This window comes from Poecilia mexicana, unplaced genomic scaffold (assembly GCF_051168715.1).
Source record: "Poecilia mexicana isolate PSO_F unplaced genomic scaffold, ASM5116871v1 scaffold_14, whole genome shotgun sequence".
Taxonomy (NCBI): domain Eukaryota; kingdom Metazoa; phylum Chordata; class Actinopteri; order Cyprinodontiformes; family Poeciliidae; genus Poecilia; species Poecilia mexicana.
This window is the reverse complement of record NW_028263383.1, coordinates 9,088,498-9,107,036: the sequence shown is the minus strand read 5'-3', so window position 1 is coordinate 9,107,036 and position 18,539 is coordinate 9,088,498. Positions and strand designations below refer to the sequence as shown.

The 18,539-nt window shown below is 40.6% G+C and overlaps 1 protein-coding gene across 2 annotated transcripts; it reads left to right on the top strand.

The window, feature by feature from the left end:
- The first annotated feature begins 1,941 nt into the window (after window positions 1-1,941).
- On the top strand, window positions 1,942-18,266 carry LOC106917163 (beta-2 adrenergic receptor-like). 2 transcript variants are annotated; one of them, XM_014985944.2, is made up of 4 exons: window positions 1,942-2,134; window positions 7,749-7,893; window positions 11,137-11,428; window positions 12,957-18,266. In XM_014985944.2, exons 2-4 carry the CDS (start codon window positions 7,752-7,754, stop codon window positions 13,978-13,980), a joined length of 1,458 nt encoding a protein of 485 aa, XP_014841430.2. In that variant the 5' UTR covers window positions 1,942-2,134; window positions 7,749-7,751; the 3' UTR covers window positions 13,981-18,266. The 2 variants fall into 2 exon arrangements, with proteins under 2 accessions (XP_014841430.2, XP_014841429.2); XM_014985943.2 differs by having other exon boundaries at window positions 7,746-7,893.
- Window positions 18,267-18,539: the final 273 nt, after the last annotated feature.

The window sequence follows — 18,539 nt, the reverse complement described above, 5'->3', positions numbered from 1 at the left end:
TTAATTGTTTTAAGTTTTGGATTTTTTTCTTCATCTTCCATCCGGCGTCTTGAGGACCCCCTACCTCCACCAGGTGCCCTCCCAGGGGGCCGAGGACCCCACTTTGAAAAACACTGCCCTAGTGAAAAATATTGTTTTAAACTCCACTGCATACAGCAGCCATGATTTATCTGCATTTGTATTTATTGTTTGTATATTTTTTATGTATTCAGTTAACCATTTCTTTGCCAGCAGAAAATCTTTACTGATTGGAGCATTTCAGTAATTAATTGTAGAAACAGTAGAGAGGTTTTCAGACAATTAGCGGGTGAGAATTTGGTGAGATAAGTAATTTCATTTAATTCTCCTATTAAGAGTTTTTGTGACATATTTCTTACTAGAAATTCCCTTTTTAAAACATTTACATTTCTTCTCCATAATCAGAAGTATGTATCAACAAACTTCCTTCCTTCCTCTGGGATTTTGACAGAATCATCTTTTAACACTGTGTTTATGTTTCTGTCTTGTCTCCGTTCCTTCCAAACATTTCAGATGAGATTATGCTTTACGCTCATTGTAGCCCACTTCAGGAAACAAATACATTCTTCTCCAACCATTTCTGAAAATCATTTTAGCAGTGGCTTTTATCATCATTGCCCTGTTGGAAGTATCAGTAATGCCAAGGATTTAGTTTTTCTTAAGACTGCTTGATGTTTTTCCCATGGTTTCATTGTAACATTTGACCCAGGGATATGTGATGATACCTTAGGGAAGGCAATGCATGCAACCACCAATGTCATGCAATGAATGCGAGTATTCATGCCACTCAAGGCAGAAACTAAGACATTGCACAATGCTTAAGTGATGGCTACCAAAAAGCAATCCCACAGCTCCATGACAGTCCATCCGTCAGAAGCGGAGCCGATCAAACAGTAGACAGGAACTTGCAGTACATATTCACAACAACTCAGCAAACGGCTCATTTTAAGTGCAATTAAATAATGAAAGGATGAAAGTATGCTGAGTTAGAAATTATACCTTGAGGTCTTTTGTGCCATTAGGAAAACAAAGCACAAACAGTACTATGAGATCTCAGCTGGCTGGAAACACATTGAAGGAGCTGGAATATCTTGCTGGGAAGAAACAAGGATATGAATCATTTTCCAAGAGAAAGCCACCGTGATGTAGTCCTGGACGGACTCATGGATGTGCCAACTATCCAAACAATCAAAGGTGTCTTGATTTAAGTGTCTGCAATGTATAATTTCCCCTTAAACTGGCCGTCATGGATGCAAGGTGAGGTACACTCTGGGAATTTTTCCAGTCCATTTCTGGACAAACAGCCGTACACAGACAAATACCTGAGGCTAATTCAGAGTAACCAATCAGCTAAAATGATACTAAGACATACTAATAGCCATGTTTTTCATAGGTCGGACTGTGGTTGCAGTTTGATGGTCAACTTATTTAAAACAAATAATGACATAAAGTAGGTGGAGGTGAAATTTGGACATTTTGCTGCCTGTTTATGCCATGACTAAACTAACATGTTTGACAAGAAAAACACAGGAAACAGCCCATCACATTCAAGCAGCCTATTTTTACACAAGCTTGGAGCCAAATATCAGACTACAAAGCAATGTGAGTGAGCATGTTTTGCTGAGCATGTTTTGCTGAATGTTTAAAATCGCACAACTTTCCAGAAGCCAAAGGCGAAGGGTTTCGCTTCACTGCTTCTACATGTGATCCAAACATCTGGATCTGAAAAAAGAAGTTGTCCTACATGATGAAAATTAAAACCTAAAACCTTAAATGTACTGTCTGCTGTTGAGTTAAGAGAACACCTCAGGCATGCCTTATACACTAAAAGCTGCTCCGTGTTGTCTGATAGGCTACTGTCCTGCTGTGATGTCATGAGTGCTTGCTTTAAATAAGGGCAACAGGCTCAGCTGCTTCAAAGTGTGGCTGAAAAGACTGAGTACACACATGAGTGAGAACAAAGAGGAAGAGGCAAGACAAAGTGCTTGTGTAAGTGCTTTCGATACCTTATCAAAAGGTGGAGCCCGACCTACTGAGAAGCACGGTTCGAATATGATGTGGATTTAAAAGAAGTGCGAGAATGAAATCATTGGACTGAAGAGAGCAAAGCCTGGAGGTAAGAAAACAGCACTGCAGGTCTGCTTCACATGCATGAGCTCCACTCACTCTGGGTCCCTATGGGTGCTTTTACACATGCATTAAAAAACTACTCTTATTGCTAATTAAATGTTTCAGGAAAATATTATTAAAACAGTTAATGCAATATTGTTTATCTTAAGGATTTGGCTTCAAATTAGAAATCAGAAATAAGATAATCCACTTTTTTTCTGAAGGATTTTATCTCACATTAAGTAAACCATTCAGATTCTGTCTCATATTCTCACAGCTGCCAGGTGGAATAAAATAGTTTAGCAGAAAATATTTTTTTTCCGAACAAGTCAAAATGATCATACATGGTTTGTGTTATGTGGACAGTTTTCAGTCTTGTACTGGTGACAGTTTGTTCTGGTGACATGTTTATTCTACCGAGTACAGAAAGAGCTGGGGGTTTAGGCGCTTATGAATGTTGTTTAAATGTGTGACTGTGAGTCTGTTTTTTGTAGTTAGGGCTGTGAGTAATTCATCTGAGCTTCTGCTGAAATATTTAGATATTTCCACATCAAACAATCATTTAGGGTTGATACTGGGTGTCTTTTTAGTGATCTCGAGCATGGAGATGGTCAGAGTCCATGTTGCAAGCTGTGTTTTTGCAGTTAATTGTCAAGAAAGTTATTGATCAGCTGTGCAGGGCAGCAAACAGTTCAAGAGTCATCAGTTTAAAGGGCAAACAGGGGAGCTGATAAACACTGGTCAAAGCAGATATTTATAAATCATAATAAAATGCTTGTAATATTAAAGTAATGCCTGAAATAGTGACCCCCACCACATCATCGCCTCTCATGGCCAGGCTCTCCTCTCCTCATTCATTATGTCTGAAAGGGCCAGGTGAGCACAGGTAATGAAAGATTGATTTTTAAAATGAGTTTCCTGACAATCCATCATATTTCTGACATGTAATATGCACAAGGATGTGGACTTTTTCTTTCTATAATGACAAATCCTCTAAAAATCCAAAAGAAAAACTTACAATTCTGACTCAAAAAAAAAAAAATCTGAGATCCTTTTGAGCTATGTTGACAGCATAGGAGAGCGATTTCTCTGATTTTCATAAAACAACAAACCTGTCATGGTCTGCCTTGGCACTTTCAATGTGTCCTAAATATTCAGCACCTTTGCTCGCTGGCATGCTGTGGAGCTGAGTAAACATATGCGAATCAATGCCGCTCCTTACAGATGCCATCAAATTGCTCTCCAAGTGTTTAGATTATGCTGGAATTAAGCCAGTTAACATTTTAAGCGGAAAATCCCGTTAACCTAACAGCATTTACAGACATCCTGTACATGTGAATGTTAAATAAGAGATGCCACTCCAAAGGAATAGCTTTGATTATTTTAAACTGAGGATTTGTGAAGTTTTTATTTGTAAAATGTTCCTTACCTGCAGCAAAAAAAAAAACAAAAACAAACCAAAAATCCCAGTGGTAGAGACCTAACAGCCAGATGGCCACTTCATTTTAGCTGATTTGATTTATTTCATTAGTGTCTAAAGTCAGTCCTCATGGGTTGGCATTCTGGATCCTCTCTGGATCGACACACCTGAATCAAATGATGGTTCATCAGCAGGCCTCTGCAGAAGTTTGACAAACCGGGTAGTTGGGCCATTTGAATCAGCTGTGTTGGAGCAGACACATCTAAAAACGGCTGACCTTGAGGAGTGGAGCTGGACACCCATGATCTATTTAAAACAACTAAAACTGAAACAAACTCAACTCTATAGGATGTAATTCTACATTAATGTCTGATGGGCTGAAACTGTATTATATAACTTTACAGTCACAGTGTAATTCTGTAAAAAATAATATTTAGATCATGGCATCAATTAGTTTACAGGATTTGTGACTTATTCTGCTCTAATTCATAATTTTCCATACCTTAGCTGACAATAAATGTAACCAGTAAGGACATGCTTTTACTAAAAGTACTGCAAGGTGTATTTTGTACTGAAAGGCTGGTGTTTCTTAATAAAATCCAGATTTTATTTCAGCATGTCAGTTGATAAAATCTTCATTTACTTGATTTAAATACAGAATTTGTGCTGTTATTTCTGTTTGTATAACTCCATAGTGTTCAGAGAACAAAGCTTGAAGTGATTAAATTCATCAAGCTTCATTACTCTGATTTTTCTTTTCTTTTGCTGCGGTACCTGCAAACTTTCACTCTCTGCTTGTTTTTGCTCATGTGCTGTAAAAAGACACATTAAGACCAGTTTAGATGGCTATATTATAGCTTTACAACTATATTATAGCTTTAGGTATAAAATGAGGGGATGGTGCAGATTTTCAGCAGCAGCTCTGCTCAAAGACAAATATACCACACAAAGTCACTAAGCATGTAGGTTTAGTTTCAAATAATTTAGCTTTAGGATAAACAATCTGCATAAAGAAACTAGATGTTGCTCCAAAAGTTAACCAGTTCATGCCTTTTGTTTACTTCCAGTTAGAGCAGAGTGGGAAGAGCTACACTCATCATGTAAAAAACAGTATTGTTGTGTTCACAGTTCATTTTCGGAACACATCATTGATACATGTGTTGTTTTCTCACAAGTAATGTTACTTGCATTACTGCCAAGTAATGTTGGCAGATCTTTAAGACCTTAATTTACTTGATCAGCTGATCAATTACCTCACTTCCAGACAGCAATGAAACCTGGAAATGCACCGAAAAAATATTACAAAATCCAAAGGTTTATCATCCTATTGCTTCAAACAATGCAAATACAGTCGTAGCTTTTAAGGTTCAACCGTGTCTTGAGAAAATTTAGCCCTTTAAATTCTGGTAAGATAATATATCATGTGGATTTGAATGTTTTCCATTTGAGTTGTTTTAATTAGTCAGTTTGACTATTTGTTAGGTTTCCTTTCTACAAAATCACGGTGATATGATATCTGTCTACTACAGTTTCAAAACAACCACTGATAATAACTTTACAAAACTTCACTTAAAGCATTCAAACTCTCCTCTTTAAGTTTACCGCTAGAATCATGAGAAGATAGACGTCTTTCCTACAAAGACCTCCATATCCTGAACCCACGCTGACCTAACAGTGCCAACCATCCCCCTATGTTTGACATGGACGGTCAGAATAGCAAACAAGGAGCAGCATGCATCTGCTGTCAATTAGGCCACCTCAGTAAAAGAGGCGTTCTGCTCAGCCAGTCAGCCCTGTGTAAATAAAAGTTCATCCATGATGTTCATGCATGATGTGTAATAAATAAATGCTTATGAAATCAAAAGTTTATAGTCATAGCCTGATGCAGAAAAGGTCACCTTGTTTTAATTCTCTTGCATGTCTGCTTACTGCAGCTGTAACTTGCATCCAGCATGACTGCAGCTATAAGAGTTTTGTTTTACTACCATTTCTTTCAGCTCCGTGGTTTTGGTCGACCTGTACCTGCGTTGCATAATGCGCATGTTACTTTAGCTGCAGGCTGTCGCAAGCCCAGCTTGTTCCCAGCTTCAACCTATTTGCTTGTTGTATACTTAAGTGGGCTGATTAACTCAGAGTGCAAAAACAAAGTGTACAAAGTGAACATGTTCATGGAACATGTTCAGAAAAATGTTCCGGACTTCTGATGACATGATGGTTTGAACAGAGACATCTATGTCTTCAATATCCTTTTCTGCATTTTGCACAACTCTTTGACTTAATAATAACTTCAATATAGGATGGAGACAAAGTGAAGAACTGACATGATATTATAGCAGCATCACATGCTGCCAGTGGATTAATGTTATCTGACTGAGATAAAAATGCAAAGAGATGCAAAAGGCTGAATCTGATGAACTCATGATAACACCAAGGAACATTTGGTTTCTTCTGTGAATGACCACAGCTCATGAGACAGAGACAGGCCCTCCGCCCACTGATCCAGAACACCAGCGAAAGGTTTGGTAAAAGCATTTACATTAAACATGGCCTGTTTTAAATGCCATTGGCCTTATGCAAAGAAATAATTATCTTCATATAAGCAGATAGTATAATTATGTAAAATTCATTTCAAAAGAGGGATGAGCAGAAGTCTGATTCTGCACTCAGAACAATCTTTAAAGGAGACACCCTTCCTCACTTAGCACTGCATATCACTTCCTATATACTGACATTACTTCTGTAAATGTGTCGCTCCACTGCAAAGTGAAAACATTAGCAGGTTGATGCAACTTAAGAATTTGAGTCATAAACTAGAACAGTATTGAAAAGAATAATTGTATCGTCTGTCCCACATGGTGACAAAAATTCTTCTTTGAAATTCAGAATTTATACAGAAAGTGAAATATATTACCAATTTAGGAGCAACAATATGTTCAAAGTATAAATAATTACACAATAAATACAAAAACAAAAACACATTGTTAGAGAAAATTAATCGTAAAGAAACAACAATTCTTTAATGCATCTCTAAAACAAATCATTCTAATAGAGTATCAATTTTAGGTGTTATTACACTTCTAGTGCTTTATTTTTTAAAAGCACTATAAGGTTTTAAAAAACAAACAAAAAAAAAACCCTTATTGTTTTGTAACCAATGAGACATAGCAGCTGCTCCTCTGTGTTGGTGATGCTCCTTCAGGGAAATGTTATGCATTAAAAATTCCTCTGACTCATAAGTAGTTTTTACTCCAATTTAAGGTGCAACTGCAGTGAAATAATCACAAATTATGGCTGTAGAACTTCAGTCCTCAACAGATTATTTTCCTCTCCTTTGCTTTAAAAGTTAGAGACATTAAAGTCTGGAAAATCATGTAATGTTAATAACAGTCATACTTTTCTTCCCCAAGTTTTTGAGGGATTTTAAAGTTGTTTTTAAGTTCAAAAGTATCATCGCTTGGACAAAATCATTGATTATGGTTATAAAATAATAATACAAAAAAATGTCATTGCAGAGGATCGTCTTAGTTTCAGTTCCTTTCCAATCCGTTTCAGCTGCACATTTGCAAAAAGTTTGTAATGAATATAGTTTTAATCACATTCTGAAGCCTGCTGTTGCTGTAAGTGGAGACGTGTGTCACTAAATTACTGAAGCTGAACCAGCAACACTGCTGTAACAGGAAGAAGTTTGGAGACAATTTAATTTTGTTCTGGAGTTTAACCAGAGCGAATAAAAAACAACATTTTAGCAGTGAGACTTCAAGCTGACATCCTTGTTAGAGCTCTTATTCACTTGGATCTGCATCTGTGAAATACAAAACTCTTCACAGATTCATCTTTTCACAACGTTTGCAGAGAATTTAAATCAGCTATAGAGTGCAGCTGTTGTGAATGACTCAATGGTGAAAGTTTTTATTTAAAATTCACATGGAGACATTTTTCCTGTCTGCTACAGACTGCATATTTGGCAACACAGACGAGAGAGTAAAGGTTCAGAGATAGTCAGATCAATAAGCTGGACTTTTATTTTTTCATGTTTATCCTCACTTAACTTTAGCCTGTAAGAAACCGTAGATGTTACGTAAATGTTATTGAACCATAATATCACATGCATCGTAAAAGATTTAACCTCCTCTTATTGTTGCTTCTCAGATTATTTTAACCATTATCACCAACTATTTTTCATTGTTTGTCTTGACAGTAGATCATGGGAGGTGTGACTTTTGCGCAACCATCCATGAACCAGACACAACTCGGCAACATCACCAATTCACCACCAGAATATAACGATGTGGAGCTTGTGCTGCTTGGTGTTGCCATGGCTGTTCTTGTCCTAGCAATAGTTTTTGGTAAGTATAAGAAATGATGCCAGTCACAGTGTCTTGCAAACATTTTCACACATGTGGAACTCTGTGGCATTTTGCATTACAAACACAAATCTCCTTAAGTTCCTTTGGATTTTATGTGATAGACCAGCAGCAAAGAGTTGGAAGCAGAGGAAAATAGAAACAAGTCTTGAGCAACTTTAAGTATAAATATTGTGGTGTGTATTTGTTTTCAAATACACAAACTGGCAGCAACTAGTGGATAAACCACTAGTTGCTGCCAGTTTTTGGGATTATGTCTGTCACGATTCAGGGTTTGGTGAGGTGAGGATGAGGACACAGGTAGACCCAGGATGAAGTGAAAATGATGAATTTAATGGTGAAACCAAGACACGGAACAACAGAACTGCACAAGAAAAACAGGCTTCACACGACAAGGATCCGACAAGGAACACTGACAACAGGTGGGACTAAATACACTGGGAGGGTAATCACAGGAACGACACACAGCTGGGATCAATCAAGACAGAGACTCAGGGGAAAACAGGACTAGACAGAAACTACACAGAAAACACAGATCCTAACAGTACCCCCCCCTCAAGGGCAGCTACCAGATGCCCAACAGAAAACAAAAAAAACCCCAAAAAACAACCCATCAGGGAGGGCGGAGGGGCGATGGAAGGAGGGCCAGAGTCCAGAACAAAAAAAACAACCCATCAGGGTGGGCGGAGACCCAGGAGGCAGACCCCTCGAAAGAGGTCCGGCGGGCGTCGCCGGCGCAGGAAGCGGAGTCCCGGAGACGGGTCCGGCGGGCGTCGCCGGCGCAGGAAGCGGAGTCCCGGAGACGGGTCCGGCGGGCGTCGCCGGCGCAGGAAGCGGAGTCCCGGAGACGGGTCCGGCGGGCGTCGCCGGCGCAGGAAGCGGAGTCCCGGAGACGGGTCCGGCGGGCGTCGCCGGCGCAGGAAGCGGACCCCCTTGGGCGGGTCCGGCGGTCTCCTCCGCCGGCGCAGGGAGCGAGGAGGCGGGTCCGGCGGTCTCCTCCGCCGGCGCAGGGAGCGAGGAGGCGGGTCCGGCGGGCGTCGTCGGCGCAGGGAGCGGACCCTCGGAGACTCTGGAAACTCGGGGGGAGCAGACTCTGGAAACTCGGGGGGAGCAGACTCTGGAAACTCGGGGGGAGCAGACTCTGGAAACTCGGGGGGAGCAGACTCTGGAAACTCGGGGGGAGCAGACTCTGGAAACTCGGGGGGAGCAGACTCTGGAAACTCGGGGGGAGCAGACTCTGGAAACTCGGGGGGAGCAGACTCCGGAAACTCGGGGGGAGCAGACTCCGGAAACTCGGGGGGAGCAGACTCCGGAAACTCGGGGGGAGCAGACTCCGGAAACTCGGGGGGAGCAGACTCCGGAAACTCGGGGGGAGCAGACTCCGGAAACTCGGGGGGAGCAGACTCCGGAAACTCGGGGGGAGCAGACTCCGGAAACTCGGGGGGAGCAGACTCCGGAAACTCGGGGGGAGCAGACTCCGGAAACTCGGGGGGAGCAGACTCCGGAAACTCTGGAGCGGGCTCGGACGGATCACTGGGGGGCGGAGGCTCGTCCGCAAACTCGGGGGGCGGAGCCACAGGGAACTCCGGAAGCTCGGGGAACTCCGGAGGCGGAGGAGACTGGCGCCGCCTCGGCGCGGGGACCGGAGGCGGAGGAGACTGGCGCCGCCTCGGCGCGGGGACCGGAGGCGGAGGAGACTGGCGCCGCCTCGGCGCGGGGACCGGAGGCGGAGGAGACTGGCGCCGCCTCGGCGCGGGGACCGGAGGCGGAGGAGACTGGCGCCGCCTCGGCGCGGGGACCGGAGGCGGAGGAGACTGGCGCCGCCCAGGGGCCGGGATCTCCGGCGGCTCAGGGCGGCGATAACGTCGGTGCCCAGGGACCGGGACCTCCGGCGGCTCAGGGCGGCGATGACGTCGGTGCCCAGGGGCCGGGACCTCAGCGGCTCAGGGCGGCGATGACGTCGGTGCCCAGGGGCCGGGACCTCCGGCGGCTCAGGGCGGCGATGACGTCGGTGCCCAGGGGCCGGGACCTCCGGCGGCTCAGGGCGGCGATGACGTCGGTGCCCCGGGGCCGGGACCTCCGGCGGCTCAGGGCGGCGATGACGTCGGTGCCCAGGGGCCGGGACCTCCGGCGGCTCAGGGCAACAATAGCGGCGGGGTCCGACCCCTGGTGGGCACAACGCCAATCGTGTCCCCCACCAAGGGTTAGCCCTGGCGTCCATGCTGCTGGCACAGCTCCTCACCGTAGTGTGGTCGGATCCTTCTGTCACGATTCAGGGTTTGGTGAGGTGAGGATGAGGACGCAGGTAGACCCAGGATGAAGTGAAAATGATGAATTTAATGGTGAAACCAAGACACGGAACAACAGAGAACTGCACAAGAAAAACAGGCTTCACACGACAAGGATCCGACAAGGAACACTGACAACAGGTGGGACTAAATACACTGGGAGGGTAATCACAGGAACGACACACAGCTGGGATCAATCAAGACAGAGACTCAGGGGAAAACAGGACTAGACAGAAACTACACAGAAAACACAGATCCTAACAATGTCTCCTTCATCAATAAATATCCAGAGACTGGCATTTTTAATATTTGTCTTTCCTTAACCTCAGTCAGTGTGGATAAAGAGCATATGTGAACAAAAGATTTTCCAATCTTGTCAAAGATTTATGAATGGGTTTATATTTGGGCTTTGACTAGGCCATTCTAACACTTCAGTAAACCTAGATCTAAACCATTATTTTACATCTCCAGCTGCCTGTTCAGGATATCTGTCCAGCTGCAAATTAAAAATCTGATTCCTAAAACATGTTTTTCTGTTTTATCCGGTGACTGCATTGTTCTTCATGATGCTGTTCACTGATGTTTACAGTACAGGTTACATTACACACAGGTGGACTCTTTTTAATAATTAGATGACCTCAGAAAGTGACTGACTGCAGTTGGTTTTATTTATGGGGCTGAAAATAAAGGCATGGTACACCATTCAGTGTTTTAATTTTGAGAAAATTAATACTCTTTATCAATTTTCTTTCACTTTATACTCATGTACCAATTCGTACCGTGTTCACATCCAAGTAAAATTAATTGTGGTTGCAGAGTAACAACATTTAAAAAAAAAATGTTTGTAAGGAGCTGCACTTTCATTGTCTGGATTATTGGAGAATCAAACCTGATTGATTTTATGCTTTTAGTTCAACAGTCATTGTTTTCTGTGCAGGTAATGTGATGGTGATTACAGCCATCCTGCGCTTCCAGAGGCTCCAAACTATCACCAACCTCTTCATTGCCTCACTGGCGGTTGCTGACCTCATCATGGGTGTGATCGTGGTCCCTTTTAGCTCCAGTAACATCCTGCTGAAAAGCTGGATGTTCGGAAACTTCATGTGTGACTTCTGGACTGCAACTGATGTGCTGTGTGTGACAGCCAGCATAGAAACACTGTGTGTGATTTCTCTGGACCGCTACCTCGCTATTACGAGGCCTCTCCGCTACCCAACATTGCTCACCAGGTAAGGCAGCTTTTAAAAGATGAATATATGAATAATTTTAATTTTGTGGAGAAGACTGTGTTTAAAATCAACATCTCAGTCAGATAAATTCTGTAAGTTGTTTTCAGTCTATTGGCAAAGTTTCTTGGATGCGGCCAGAAGGGCAGGTTGATGGAAAATGTTAACCTAGAATCCCTTTAAGACCTGAAACACTTTTTGCAAATGTATGCAGTTGACCTTAGCTATCCATTCCCTAGCTAATAGGTTAAGCTCTGCCAAGGTAATTATTAACCCTTTTAACTCTGCATCATTATGTACTTCCACCAAAACGTGCAGTTCTTTAATGCTCCTGAAAGAACATGGGTTTGTTTTTTTCTTACTGTTAAGATGTAAAAATCAACCTGATGGCGTGTTGTTTAAAGTAAAACGGGAAACTGAACAGCTGGCTTACAATACCACCTGTTTACAAATGAATGCCATGTTTTACCAAGCATGCAAAATCTGAGATACTTGATACTTAACTCATACTTGAGTTTTTGCTTTGTGTTGTGTAGACCAGAGGTGGAATCTGGTTTAAAAATGAAAAGAATCTGGATTTGAAAAATTCCAAAGGATTGAGATCACTGGACCTTTTCAGTTCTTGCTTTGACAAAAGGCTTGAAGTACCTACTGCCCGCCAACTCTTTAGCTCAAACAGACTGAATGAGTTGAGCTTTGACTAATATGGACTTAGATTTTGAGTTTTCATATGCAGAGTTTACAAAAACTGTATTATATGCCAGGCACTGTGTTGATCTAATGTTCACGGGGTAACAGTTAGAGTTGCAGTCCAGTAAACTGCTGCACATGAAAACATCAGCGAGAGGAAGATGTGGATCAACTCGACTCAACTCTACACAGTGCAAAGGGATACAGGAGAATCTGAAAGTCGCTTCTGTGACGTAGCTAGTGACTCCACCCCTTAGCCAATCAGTGACCGACGGTTTTCTGATATCAGCAAGCTTCCAACTAAGTAAGTTGCATAAAAGCGGGAGCGCGTCGGGTTGAGTCAAGCCACATTGAGTATGTGGAAAAGAGTTATTTATGCACCAGACAGCACAAAGAAAATGCTCATCACTGCACTTCGTCTGGCATCGCGATTAAATAACTCAAGCAACAGAAATTTTATGCTGGGAAATTTCAGAGCTTTTGAAACAGTAATGTTTTATAACCTTGTTTTACATTGATACCATCAACAGGCCCTTGCCCCCAGCTTTACCCTAGTTTGACATTTCAAACTGCAGATGCATATCTGAGAATCCCTAACACAAACTAATCTGGTTAGTCTCCAAGCAGCTCGTGCTTCAAACTGTTTTCATTCCGAGTCTCATAAAACGGCCGTTTTCAGAAAGGTCGTTTAGGAAACCACTCTGCAAAGTGGTTTCCTAAAAGGCAACATTTACAGGTAGATGTTTTATAGCAACAACAACTGTCACTGACTGTCACTGATCTGCATGCTCTTCATCGTCTTCCCCATGTTTAAACTTCCTTGTCTCTTGATGCTTGCCAGGGCTCGGGCTTTCATGGTGGTGTTTGTGGTTTGGGCAGTGGCCTCGCTCATCTCCTTCCTGCCCATCTATCTCAAAGTCTGGGTGTCAGACAAAAAATCAGCTGTGGAATGCTTATTCAATGAGACCTGCTGTGAATTCAACACCAGCGCGACGTATGCAGTCTGTTCTTCAATTGTGTCTTTCTATCTGCCGCTGGTGGTGATGATTTTCCTTTACACCCGTGTATTCCAAGAGGCTCAGAAGCAGCTGGAAAAGATCCGAGGAAGGCAACGGCACTTCTACCACCTGCATAAGTCTGCACCGTTGACTTACACAGAAGACAGTCCTGCACTGAATAAACTCAGGACAGGAGCGGATGGAGAGGACAGACTGAACATGCAGCAAACTGAGGATACGGACAACAGGCAAGAGGAGAAGAGAGAAGAAAATAGAATGAGGATGGAAAAAGAAGGCAGGCAGTCTGCTGCAAAGCGTCTCAAGTTCTGTCTTAAAGAGCACAAAGCTGTGAAAACTCTGGGAATCATCATGGGAACTTTCACATTGTGTTGGCTACCATTTTTCATTGTCAATATCGTTGTAGCGTTTGTAGATCTCGATAAATATAAGGAACTAATTCGATTCCTTAACTGGCTAGGTTACTCCAACTCTGCCTTCAACCCCCTCATCTACTGTCGCAGCCCTGATTTCCGGCACGCCTTCCAGGAGATCCTTCATTTGAGGGGAAGAATCTCTGGATGGAAGGGGGCATGTGGATGGTGTAGTGAGAGACACAACTACCCCAATTCTCCACGGAGGCAGAATGGGAACTCAGACACGAATCGTGTCAGGGATCTGGACACTCAGGAAACATCAGGGTGGAAAGGAAGTCTGGAGAGCTCCATTCAGGACAGCTCTCTGACCCTGGCTCGACCAGCATCATGCTCAGAGCAGGTTCTAGATGTAGCTCCCGGCTCCTTGACCAATTGGGAGGAAAACAGCTCCCGCAGTAGAACTTGTAAGGAAAATGTTGCTTCTATTGCTTGACCAAAAACAATAACATTAGACCTTAAAATAAAGGGGTGGTATCATGTAAAATGAACTTTTTTTAGCTTTGCACAATATATTAATTTTATTCCCTTATCAAAAACATACATGCAGTGTTACCTCAATTCTTTAAAGCACTCCTCGGAGTTACAGTTCCCAAGCTTCTGCCTCACAGAGCTTCCCTCTCATTAGAGTCTGCCCCCCTACTCAGCTCCTTCAGACTAGCCAGCACCAATTAGCAAACACCTGGTGGAACTGTGCATCTGCTGAGTTTATTATACGAGCTACTTCTCAGTGCAACGCTGGTAAAAACGTTGCTAAAAGGCTAATGGAGGAAATGCTGTTGTGATGACTTCCTGAAGGCGAAGTTGCAGAAGGACAAGGAGTTTTTAAAGAGACAGAGACCCAATTACAAGGCGTTAAATCAGGAATTAAAATTGTCTTTAAATCCTATTTGATATGTAACAACTGAAGGTAACGGTTGATTATGCTATAAAATGGCACTATATGCCTGGAAAACACATAATACTGCCCCTTTAAAAATACATTTCTATATAGCATTAGCTAATTTGTTTATCTTTGATGGACTGATTGAATTTTCTGGTGTATAACATGGCTGGATAAGATTACATTGTCTCAGTGTTACTGTGATTTTACTTGATATCCATGTTCTTCTTCTTCTCTATTGCAGTTTTTTAATTGCATTCAATAGACTGAAATACAAAGATCAGTGATCTAAGATTAATTTAGCATTCATACATTCACCCAAACAAAAAATATGGAATATTTTCACACATAAGATACAAAATTGTGGGATGCCATCAAATTCTCTGGATTCTTTTAAGGAGGTGACTGTTGGAACTAATTACCTATAATAATGGAAAATATTAACATTGTAAGATTTGATTCATGCTATGAAGCAGTCCATTTGATCCTAAGCCAATCTGGTGTTTTAAAAAAAATCAATCTGTAAATAAAAGTTAAAATAAATTAAGACTTAAAAACAAGGCTTGAGTTTACAAGATAATTTACATATAATAATATAACATATAATATTATTAGAAATGCTATCATCTTTTGATACAATGAATGGTACTCGGTTGCATCCATCTCTGTGATGTACTTTGTGGGATATTTGAGATTTTATCCACAAGTGGAGTTAGTGGTTTATTTTATAGCGTCTTACTGAAATCTTTACACCACTTGAGGATTTTCAGAAATTAATCACTTAACAACAAACCTCATTGTATAGATCAACATGAAGTGTTGTAAAAAAAAATATATATACAGATTTTATTTTTACAAATTTGAAAATGTAAAGTGTGGCATTGATCTGTTGTTGCCCAACCTTTATTCTGATACCCCTAAATAAAGTGTAGGTGTGGATAAAGGACACATCTAAAAGTTGCAGGACGTCTTCAGGACTCCTTTCATCTAAAAGGTTTTGATACAGATTTATTTTTGAATTCCTTTTGTGCCACCTTCATTTATAGACAATGAATTTTATGTATTGCTTTGTGTGGGTCTATCACACATAATTGCAGAAAAAGGTTGTAACGTGATCAAATATGAGAAACTTAAAGGGGTATTTGATAATTTCCCAAGGCACACTGGTCCACAAAGTAAAATATTTTACTAACCATACAACACAAGTTTTTAAAAAAGGTCTGTTATTGGAAGTGACACACTTTTGAATCATTCATTTAGAAAATAGTACATTGTATGTTGGAATAATGGATCATTTGGTCAGTGAGATGAAAGACTGGTTTTCACCGGCAGCTACAGAGGTGACTGTATTCCACAACATCCTCTTCATATTTCTGCTATCTTAAGGTTTTACATGAATGTTGAAGGTACTGGTATGTGCATATTGTTCAGTTGCAAAAAATAAAAGATTATTTTATCACTCGTCCATCTGTTAGCAATGGTAGGGAAACATCCAAAAAGGGCACATTTGGGTGATGTTGGACTTTATTTAGCTTAGCAAAGTTACTGACTATGTACAATTTTAAGAGCTATAGAGAAAGTACCTCATTACTTTAACAAGTGATTTCAGGTTACTTCATTCCAAGCTGTTTATTGAAAACTGTTAAAAATTTTCTCCTTTAAAAATGTGGCATTTGTTGCCAGTTTATTGCAGATTAAATTACACACATATATGGTAGTGTAAGAATGTGTTGAGTTATATCGTATCTGTATATTCCATAGCAGATGTGAATGCTTAGATAGGTCAAATACCCTTTGTTATCAGGACAGTAAAGATTTAAACTGTTGTCTGTGTTAACCACAATGTGTTGAGTTTACTGTGGTTGATTACAATCACATTTATCATGATGATGCATCAGAAAATGTTTTAGTTAAATGTTTGTATCTGATCATATATTAAGAAAAGTTAATGTGTCCGGTGAAGTTGTTGCATCTTTGGGTAAAAGGCTGAAATGTTATGAGATTTGTTTTAACAGCCTTGTTCTGAGTCATCCATGGAAATAAACGTGGAAAACAAACTTGTTTAGGTTTTTAGCCTTTCCAGGATAAGCAGCACACCTTACAAATATACTGGAGTCAGATAATTTTTTCTTAAATCTTTTTTTACAAAAATAAAACTCCATCCATTTAAGTTGGACTATGTGTCAAAGCTATTAACGTAGAAAATCAGTCTTATCTGTTACAGCTTTAATTTGTTTAAACTGCTCTGACTGCAGATCTGGGCCAGCTGTTTTTTGAAGAGTGATTTATGAAGGCCAATAAAAATCTGCCTAACTTCGGTGGTAATGAACGGTGGCTAAAATAAATGGGCTTCTGTGTCTCATCATATCATTAAAAACTTTCAGAGTGAGAATTGGCTGCTGCAACAAAAGATGAATTAATTGAGATATATATACTATATATATATATATATATATATATATATATATATATATATATATATATATATATATATATATATATATATATAAAAGGATGTTCTGCTCCTTTGTAAAAAGAAAATGACAACTTAATATAATTTTTTTCATCACTGAAAGAATGAGGCAAGATTGTGCAACTGTTTTTTTCACTACTATTATATATAAATATATTCTTTAATATTTCACATCTTTACAGGTATGACAATTAATGTGGAGGATGGAATATGGTTAGTGATTAACCTTCATCTCATAATAAACTAGCTGTAGACCACAAAGTCTACAGCTAGTTAAACCCTTATTGCTTTGCTAATAAGGTTTTTCCACTTCCAGACAAAACGTCCATTAAGCAGAAAAACCCCTGAACTTTGCTCACTCTGAGGCAGAAAGTCTTACTCGATGTGGGGCTGGATAAGATGAGGGGTTGTGGGAGCTCCACTTATGATAAGATTATGAAGAACAGCTCCATTATTCTGAGCTCCTTCCCGATAAACCTCAGAAGCATTTATGGTGGGATAATTGTGTATGAGATAAACATCTGAGGCCCTTAACTTGTGACTATCAGATGGTTTCTTTTGCTTCCCTGAATTCATTTTCTATCATCACATATTCACTGGATCTATCCCTTCGCCTCTCAGAACAACACTGTGAAGCCACGCTTTCATTTTGGTCAACCATCTTTAGCTCTTCAAACAATGCAACGTTTCAGACAGTGCAGATGATTATCGTTCAGTTGGGCCCACAGTTTAGATAAGGTTGTCTGAAACGCTCACTTTACAAACACAGTGCTTCGTTTACGCGCGTTTAAGTGGTTACACAGAATAAAATGATCTGAGAAGATGCTCAGTTGATGCAGAATGTAAAAACCTTGTTTTGTTGTACTTTTTGTATTGTGTAAGTGTAATTGGTTGTGTGTTCGACATTTGAAAGACTTCCTGGTGTAAGGTAAAATAGTTTTCATATTTAAACCAACTTGCAAATCTTATTTTCCAATTATTAAAAAAAAAAAGTTACAGCCAAAACATGCATTTGCCTGTAAATATTAAGCACATATAAAGCACAGAGACTTTTCCTATGGTTTAAAATTTCAAAAACAAAACAGAAACACTTTACAGATTTACTTTGTGAAAATGTCTCATCCTAAAGCCCTTCATATTGCAAGGCCAAAATCTCAAAACATTGAAACAACTTTAAATTACGCTTGTGCTCTCAGTTTCAGAAGCTTTTTAGAGAAAAGCATTTTTGTTTTCTACCTCCTTAAGATCTAAATGAATGTCATCTCACTGTTGTAAATATTTATTCATAAGCTGTTGTATATGTTTGTAAGTAAAAGAACAAAGTTTGAAACTGTGTCATTTAAATATGTCCCTTTGCTTGTCCTCAGTTGGTGAGTGTGTGTTTATTTCTGCGAGTCAGTTTTGTGGTGCTGTGGGAGAAGGAGGGGAAGCAGAGCCAGTCAGATCCAGTTTTATTTTTTATTTTTTTTCTCAGATACCCACTGCTTGATTTCTAAAAACAGCAAAGCAAAAGATTTGGGGAGTTTTTGTACAGCACCTTACAGTTGCAGCTGCTGCTGTCATACAAGAGTCTCTAAGAGACAGCTGGAGCTTTTATGGAGTAAGGCTCTATTAAGTAAGAACTTCATTTCCTTAGCTG

What these genes read in the sequence shown, in the direction of transcription:
- LOC106917163 (XM_014985944.2), top strand. Translation starts at nt 7,752, where the DNA reads ATGGGAGGTGTGACTTTTGCGCAACCATCCATGAACCAGACACAACTC. An exon ending in TGTCCTAGCAATAGTTTTTG is followed by an intron (nt 7,894 to 11,136) that starts GTAAGTATAAGA and finishes TTTTCTGTGCAG; the next exon opens with GTAATGTGATGGTGATTACA. An exon ending in TACCCAACATTGCTCACCAG is followed by an intron (nt 11,429 to 12,956) that starts GTAAGGCAGCTT and finishes GATGCTTGCCAG; the next exon opens with GGCTCGGGCTTTCATGGTGG.